This window comes from Gekko japonicus, unplaced genomic scaffold (genome assembly GCF_001447785.1).
Source record: "Gekko japonicus isolate JY-2015 unplaced genomic scaffold, Gekko_japonicus_V1.1 scaffold1980, whole genome shotgun sequence".
NCBI lineage: Eukaryota > Metazoa > Chordata > Lepidosauria > Squamata > Gekkonidae > Gekko > Gekko japonicus.
Window position 1 is genome coordinate 142,461 of NW_015173196.1, and position 8,924 is coordinate 151,384.

The 8,924-nt window shown below is 47.1% G+C and overlaps 1 protein-coding gene across 1 annotated transcript in view; it reads right to left on the reverse strand.

The window, feature by feature from the left end:
• FUS (FUS RNA binding protein) overlaps window positions 1-8,536 on the reverse strand; it is an 11,865-nt gene extending 3,329 nt beyond the window's left edge. Inside the window, exons 1-7 of the mRNA XM_015422639.1 lie at window positions 8,424-8,536; window positions 5,674-5,698; window positions 4,832-4,986; window positions 4,056-4,197; window positions 3,433-3,623; window positions 2,902-3,124; window positions 1,222-1,259 (exon numbers count right to left, since the gene is read on the reverse strand). Of these exons, the coding sequence (XP_015278125.1) occupies window positions 1,222-1,259; window positions 2,902-3,124; window positions 3,433-3,623; window positions 4,056-4,197; window positions 4,832-4,986; window positions 5,674-5,698; window positions 8,424-8,439 (790 nt within the window). The 5' untranslated portion in view covers window positions 8,440-8,536. The remainder of the gene's footprint in view (window positions 1-1,221; window positions 1,260-2,901; window positions 3,125-3,432; window positions 3,624-4,055; window positions 4,198-4,831; window positions 4,987-5,673; window positions 5,699-8,423) is intronic.
• Window positions 8,537-8,924: the final 388 nt, after the last annotated feature.

The window sequence follows — 8,924 nt, forward strand, 5'->3', positions numbered from 1 at the left end:
ACCTAATTTCCAGCTCTCAGGGAAGGTGCAAGGCCTCCTGACACACATGCTTGAAACACTGTTAAGACCACAAGACAGATGCGTCTATTTGAACAGATCTTTTAGAGTATACATTAACCAGTGGCACTGCTACCCAGAGTCTCTTATGGACCTTTGACCAGTTTACGTTTCCAGCACCATGAGGTCTGTGGCAGCACACTGCAATCTATCCTCGACTCTTTTCACAATACAAAGACAACAAATTTATGCATAGGAAATGGCAACCTTACATCACAGCACACATATTCTGAAAACCCAGCCCTTTCACAAACAACAGTGTTGCGTGGTTTTTTTCTATGAACCATTGGGTTACTTACATCAACCATTCTGCTGTGCACATTTGGTTTTTTAACCATTTTGACACCTTTTATTGCACCCAATCTTAATAATTTCTGAAAGCATATGCCCAACACTGGTCTCAATGCTTTAAACCAACCCTGCATAAATCAGTTTTCAAATGTTCATGCCAAGCCTTTTTCAGCAAACCATATGGGAACTCTCCTTATAACCAATTCTTTTAGGTTTGGTACGTTCAAGCTCAAAAATACCTTTTTGTCAAACTTCAAAATATTAAAAACCAGCTTGTTTAAAAGAGAACCCCTTGAAACCACTTATTTGTCATCAAAAGAGCTCTTAAATGAGTTTCATTGATACCAAAATTGTACTTCCAAGTTTGAAGGGAGCTGTCCCTCCCATAGTGTTACCTGTACAAGTAACTTATATGTTTAAAGGTACTGTAAAACCTTGGTTTTTACCACATTTTCTCAGGACTGCATGCACTTCCGTTAACACGTTTCAACCCAACGCTCTGTGTGTTTTAAGAAGGGACAACACACAAACCCAACACTTCCAAAGTGGCTTTTTCCCCTCACGTTCTCCAAAGTACACACAAGTCTGGGGTTCATTTTCTCCCCTGGTCTTGTTGCAAAACATACAACCAAGATGGACTGTATTAGCACCAAGAACTTGCCTGAGCAGAAAGCCCAATGACGTGGAAGGCAACACCACAGACACAACTGACCATTCTGGCACATGTGCCGCAGCAGGGGGTGCTCCCATAGGTTTGTATCTGATAAAACGGTGGCTTCTCAAACGTTTCTCGCATACAACATCAGGGTCTCCGAAAAATAATATATAGAAATACACTTTTGCAGTTCAAGTTTTTGAACTCTTTGGACTTACCACCAAATTTATTGAAGCCACCACCTCGCTCACCACCGCTGAGGAGATAAGTTAGAAGATAATGATGCTTTTTTTCCATGGCTAATAGGTTTGTTGCTAGAAACTACACCGGTTTCACTAAGATGCTGGACAACATTTTTAGATTTGATTCTTCTGAAGACAACCTGCTCCACCTTTTCCTGACCCTCAGCATGTTTTTTTAAAAATATATCAGTACCCCCTTGAGAAGGTTTGCAAGTAAAAACAGCTCTAGCGTGTTTAGCTATTCTTGCTTCCGATCTTGAACCGTTACGTGAGGCGTCGTGATGCAGCTTTCAAGAGAATGTTGCTTTCCTCGTTGCCGTCCTATTTCTTGGCACGATCGGTGAACCAAGCTTGTTTTTAAAATATTGTTTTACCATGCACGCTTTATTTCCAGGTCACCCTTCTCAAGTTTTGCCTTGTGCTTTCGCAAAGCTTTTACAACCCTAAATGCAAGTATCTGCTTTGAAAGCATGTTAAAAAAAGACCAAGTTCTCTCATCATAACGTACTCAAATAGTAAGTGATATCAGCTCTAAAGACTGCATTATCTGCCTGCCATTAAGATCTCTCTCCCTTCCTCAAACCCTTTACTAACAGCGGAAGGTGGAGATTTGATAAAAGTTCATTGACTTTCACACCTGTGGCACACAAAATGCAGAATTTTGTTAACAGAGCAGGTATTGTTAACAGATCAATTACTTTTCATAAGCAAACAACCCTCTGGCTGTCCCCACCTATACTCACCTCTCTATCTCATCTCTCCCACTGTCAGCTGGAAACATACAACCAATGATGCATAGCAATCATTGCTTCTTGAAAACACCATCGTGAAAGACTCCTCCGCAAAAAGGGAGGTGGATCGCACACCCAAGAAGAGCAGGTGTAAAGATAGTGCTTTGCCACACGTTAACCACAAATAAAAGTCCAACCACAGTGTGGGAAAACCAACACACATTCTTTTTACCTGTATTTGTACCCATGATGTGGCTAGACCACACAATTATAACCCCAAGAAAAACTGTTTTACAGTCTGTATCAAAGCCCTGCCGTGCACATTATCTTTCTGAAGAGACTTTTGTAACCCGTGATTTATCAGCTTATAAAACAAGCCCCCTCCATACACTTTATCAGGTTAACACTAGGGTGAAGTTGAAGGATGGTACCACTGACTAGGTAATTTCCCCCATAAAACAGAAGTACAGAAATCCTTTTGATAATACAGAACAATACATGGCTCAAAGAGAGCAGACCATAGTTCACCTCTGAGGAACAATTATTTTTGTATCGTGCACTTTTGAGGTTGTAAACAGATCCAAGTATGATTGAAAGACAAATATATGTTTTGCCCCATGCACAGACTTGTTACTGCAACAGATAATTGTCAGAAAAAGAGCTTAACTCCTTTACATGCAAATAGAAAAAAACACCAACATTTGACATCAGTTAAAATTCATCCCATACAGAAACGGGCACTGTGATCTCCAGGGCATATACGGTGGCTTCCCACCCATGTACACAGAACACTACACATTTCAGTCACTCACACCTTGTCCCCCCCCCCCACAAAAGAGGTTAGCATTTTTGCTCCACTGCAAACACTAGAAGCCAGTAAAGAGAAACCCACTCCCTCTCCCACAACACGTGGCTGGACACCTACCCCATGCCTCCACGACTGCCTCCTCTGCTGCCACCTCGGCCGCCGCTTCGATCAAAGCCACCTCCTCTCCCATATCCTCCACCACCACCACCACCACCTCCTCCACTGCCTCGGCCACGGTTGCGGTCTTGCTGGCTTCCGTATCCTCCTTGGTCCTGGCTGCCGTAGCCGCCTCCGCTGCCGCCTCCGCTCATGGAGGACTGATCCTGGCCATAGCCACCGGCTGGAGAGAAGTGACAGTAAGAACTAGATTAACAACAGCAGGCCAAAAGAAAGAGTTTCCAAGGGAACATAGTTTTTGCATCAATAAAGGAAGGTATTCATGAATGCATTCGCCCCCCCCCCCCAAGGTCCTGGATAGATTTACTGGGGGATGGAGACTCCTGGCATGATGGGGGGGGGTCCAGCTGCTCTTGCTCCCCACTAGGTGGCAACCATTGGCTTCTGGAGAATACACTAGGTATGACAGTGCTGCGTAATTCACAGCTGGCTTTCCAGATGGTGGACTAAAGAGAAAGAAAACGAACTCACATCCGGTGCCGCCACCTCCTCCACTGCTACTGCCGCTGCCATACTGACTCTGTTGACCGTAGCTTTGTGGTGGGTTGTAGGAAGGCTGCTGCCCATAAGAGCTCTGCTGCTGGCTGCCGTAGCTTGACTGCTGCCCATAGCCCCCACTCTGGGGCTGCCCATAGCTGGACGTTTGAGAACTGCTACCGTAACTGCAGGTTTCAAAAGGAGACACATACATGCATGTATGCAAGACTTCCATACACAATGCAGCTACTTTTCATACTTCACCCCAACCCACCCACTGAGATGGGGGTTCTTGGATGCACTGAAGAATGCAGTGCTCTCGCACAGCAAGAAAGGGCATTAAGGCAGAGTGTGCCTGCAATCTATTCTCTAGCCACTGCCCTTCCAGCTAGATCAGAGGAAAAAAAAACAGCATTTGACATAAAAATAGCCACTGCCCTTCCAGCTAGATCAGAGAAAAAAAAACAGCATTTGACATAAAAAGCACAGTCTAAAACCCACAATGAAGTTGGAGACTGTTTTTGACACAAGACACCATCCAACAGAAGAAGGCACTACCATTCCTGTCTGTCAAGTCCCCCCCGCCATGAAATGCCAAGAGGTTTCTCAGGTGTTACCTTCCAGTGGTGGTACTGGCTGGTGGCTGGGAATAGCTGGGATAGGAGGACTGCTGTCCATAGGATGTTTGAGAAGTCTGACCGCTGCCGTACCCGGTTGATGAGCCATAAGCCTGTGGAGTTGACTGAGTGCCATAGCCAGCTGCTAAGGAGATAATTCAGTCTTAAAAGCATGCAACTCCTTTACCACCAATAATAGTACCCAACCGATTGTCCCACAATATACAGCTCTATATAATTAAGACTGACTGCTTTTCTCAGGCGATGGGGGAAGAGACACTTCTGGCATTTAGTGGCCTTTTTATCTCCTGCTACCAAACCTGCTGGCAGTCCTCACAACTTTGACCCACCTAGAAATATAGACACAGAAGCCAATTTGATCCCCCAAATGACTTGGAATGGCATACGGGGGAAATCAGGTTGTAAGTCATCATCAGCGTATCAACATCCCAGAATACAACTGGGCAGGTACATACAAGGTGGAGACTTCTTTGAAACTAAGTGGGTATGGGTCTAATGCTTGGATGGGAGGCTTGCAAGGAACTTTATGTACCCCACTCTGAGTTCTATGGTGGACAACAGCCAAGATACAAATTAATAACGCAACATTCTGCAGACTGACTTCAGAGTTTTGTGCGGAAGACTGAAAAGACTTTCAGTGTAATTTACCTCAGCTCTGATTAAGAACATAATCTAATTTCTCCCCTGGGGAGGAAACACTGTTTTTTCCCAATGTACCCAGGAGGACAAGTACTAAGATTTGCTATAATACTCACAGCTTTGAGTCTGGCCGTAAGAAGAGCCGTAACTACTCTGGCTGTATGCAGAGGTATCAGCTGACTGTCCGTAACCGCTGTAGCTCTGCTGCCCATAGGGCTGGCTAGTTTGCTGAGAATAGCCCTGCCCGGGTGGTGTTGGGTATGCCCCATAACTGAAACAAATGTAAGGCAAAATGCAATCAAAGCAAACTACAAACACCACAATCAACTTTACTCCTGGTTCTAACCGTGGGCTTCTACACATTTGAACAACCACAACTGCATAAGACAGACAGTGTGACTCCTAAAAAACTAAATTGGTTTGTACAAACTGTTGTTTCCACAAGTCCTATAAACAGGAATCTAGATTAGAAAAATTAATTTGCGCATAATCTGTGCTTGAAGCACTATAAAAGGTAACACGTCAGATTTTTTTTATTAAGGCTGTCATTATTAAGGCTAAATAATCCTTTTGCATTCCTATACATATTGTAGCTAATCTTTATAATCCAGATTGCCAAATAGAATCTGAATAATCTTATATTTGTTTCCTGACAAACATAGTACAAATTCTCCTGGAGCATCCAATCCAGTTCTCCTCCTAGGAAGTTAAGACTTATCTAGTAGCAGAAAATTGAGATTAGTCAAGCCATCGATGTGCTAGATCTAATTAGCTCTTGTGTCCTTCACGTTTCTCCACAGATGATTAGCATGACCTCCTGTGAGGTCACAAGAAACAAGTGCTACTCACACCTAGCTAACATCATAGTTATGTACAAGGCTCATGCAAAAAACAAAAAAAAAACCCCTGCAAACAGGTCACTCATACATGTAAGATGAGTAATTCAAGGGTTATTTACCTCTGTGTTGCCGACTGGCTGTAATCTGCAAGAGGGGAAAAACAGAACAAGAGATCCATTTTAAAATAAAAGTTTTCATGTGGTCTATTTTTTATTATCTAACCTCTAACAAAGAAAGTAACCCATGATTCAAGCAGGGAAATGCTGAGGTGAATCTGAGGAAGCAAACGCAAGTGGATGTTTGCGCCGGGCACTTCTCTATGATTCTTTTCCTTTGCTACCTTGAGCTACAGGCCAGGTGCACAGCATTAATCCTTGAAGAAATGAAACTCAACGTAATAATTATGCACACACATGCCAGTCATACTAGGATCAGAGTCCCAATGCACACTCACAAAAATGGCATCGCACCCAGAAAAGGGTATATGCAACCTGTGCGCCCCAAAAGGCAAACAATAGGAAAAGGAAGGTTGTGTGAGACGGGGGCCCTGGTTCATCCTCCTCCTCTAAAGCCGTGACAGCTAGCAGGAACTCCAGGCCAGGGAGTTACATGTACTCTATTTATAAACACCACCTTATCACCAGCACAGTGACAGCAAATAGCCCAGCAGTTTCTCTTCATGGCTAAACGCTTATTATCTGTAATATTTATTAGCAGCCTTTCTTCCTGACATCCCCCCCAGGCAGCTTGCGATATAAATAAAATCTATAAATCAGGGTACATAAAAATACATCTGATTTGACTGATTTATTGATTTTTTAATCCCGCTCATTCCAGCCTAAGCTGGCCATTTTTTAAAACCACAATTTGTGTGTGTGTTGAGTGTCATCAAGTCACTGCCAACGTCTGGCCAACCATATCAATTAATGTCCTCCAAAATGTCCTATTGTTAACAGGCCTTGTAAAACTGAGGGCCCTCATGGCTTCCTTTCTTGAGTCAGCCCATCTCATGTTGGGCCTTCTTCTTTCCCTGCTGCCTTCAGCTTCCCCTGCCATGATGGTCTTTTCCAGTGACTCTGGTCTTCTCATCATGGGGCTGAAGTCCCATAGCCTCAGCTTAGTCATTTTAGCTTCTAGGGAGAGTTCAGGCTTGGTTTGGCCTAGAACCCACTGACTGGTCTTTTGGCAGTCCATGGTCTCCGTAAGGGCTGCTTTAACCAAAGGGAGTCCTCAATCCTAACATGCTGAGGTAGCGCCACCTTCAGTGGACAGCAACAAACTACATGTTATTAACAGCTATGCTGATGCTGTGAACTGAGGCAGATCATGAGAGGGAGGGCAGGAAGGGTTGCATCAGTGCTTAGCTCTTGTGGCCCAAGTTTCTTGTCCAGGGAAATGCTGATCACCACTTTGGGGTCAGAAAGCAAGTTTTCTCCAGGCCAGTTTGGTTGGGGATCCTGGAGTTTTTTTGTCATCTTCTGGGCATGCAGCAGGGGTGACTAGGTGTGTGTGTGGGAGAGGTATATTTGTGAATTTCTTACACTGTGCAGGGGGTTGGACTAGATGACCCTGGAGGTCCCTTCCAACTCTATGATTCTATGTCATAAGGCGGGGGTGGGGAGACACAATTACCTACCCATGGGAAAACGCCTTCGTCAAGGCATTAGAGCAGCAAGTTTAAATCTCCACCACCCGGGCGAGAAAGGGAGGGAGGAAGGGAGGGAGGGAATCTGGACCTTTCAGGCCTAAAAGAAAATGGAGGAGGGGGGCCCCCGCAGAGCGCAAACAACGGTCGGGCTCGCGCGACTAGGCAGTTGGGGAAGGCGGGGCCAGGCAATGCTTCCACTGCAGAGACGCAACACAGGGAATTTTTTTAAAAAGGCCCGGATGCAAGGTTGCGACAAAGGCGGCCCTTTATACGCATGCGCAAAGGCCATGGGGTCTGTTTTTTTAAAAAAAGACAGCTGCCCCTACAAATACGTCATCCCTGTTCTCCGCCCCTCCAGCGAAGCGGCGGAACTCGCCCGCACGCGACTGTTAGAGCTGCGCACGCGCAGCTGCTAAGCCACCCACGCGCTCCTCTGCCCCTGGAGCCTTCCTCGGAAGCCCCGTGCCTCGCTCCCGTTCGCGCCGGTCCTTTCTAGAGCCATCGACGCCGCAGCGCCGCTCCCGCCCGGCCGCCCCTCGCACAAAATGGCCGCCGTCAATGGCGCAATCCGTATAACTAAAACCCACCCACCCAAATGCACTACAGAGGGGGTGTGAAAGCCACGCGAGCGATGCTTCCCAGGCTCGCCACCCCACCCCCCCATGTATTCCCTGGTCCTAATTTTGACAGGAAGTCGCAGCCTGCAGCTAAAGCCCCTTCCCCCAACGCTCAGCAAAGACCAGGCAGCCGCGCCACCCACCAGCCACGTCCCTCCGCCCCGATATTATGGGAGAGGACTACTACTAAAACAAGAAACTTTTCCCCCCCCGCGATAAATGCTAAAAATACGGCTCGGCCCGAGGCCTCAATTCCCCTGGCCGACAGTGTGCAGTGATTTGCATTCCCCCCCCCCGCCGGCCACCCATCCTCATCTGGAGGAGAACCGGACCCTTTAGGCGCGTCTGGGTCTCCACCAGCCACCCCTCAAGACGCCGATTTAAACAAGTCGGGTTTACGCCCTCGCCTGCACGCCTCCGTTGCTGCTCTGCCTCCCGCCCGGGGAAAAGACACCCACCACCACCACCACACACACCATTGTTTTAAGGCCAGCCTGGGAACCAGAAAGACCGAGCCTTGCAAAGGCAGGCCGATTCTCCCATGTGTGGCTGGGTTCCCCTCTTTGCACCCCCCAGCCTCCGCCCCGCCAGCGGCCCTCCTCACCGTTCGATGATGCCATGACTGCGCTCCCCGCGAAGGCCAAAGCAACCTCCCCGACCGCTCCCGAGCCTTAAATCTTTCCTGCCCCCTCCCGTCGCCCCAGATAGACCGCCCCCTCCCTTTGACTTCGGCTTGGACCACGTGAGACAGCAGGAGGGGAGGACGAAGGTGGAACTACAGCCAGCGGAGCTCCCCTAGCTCCTTAGGCAGGTTTTCGTATCCAAAACGTTTGCTTAGATGCAAAAGGCTCAATGGTGTGTCCGCGGGACGAGTCTCCGAGAGCAATGTGCTGCAGACACTCTTTATTCTCCCCTCCTGCACAGAAATGGTACAGTCCAAGGTGCGGAGGGGGGGATAAAATGACGGCGAAAGATTGGAAACAACCAAAGTAGCGCATGGGAGGGGAGATTCTGATAAAATAGGCGTAATGCAGACTCTTACATAGGGGGATGCGGCTGTCTCCGGGTTGAAGATTCACCGGATTCTCGAAGCTTCAGAGTTCTT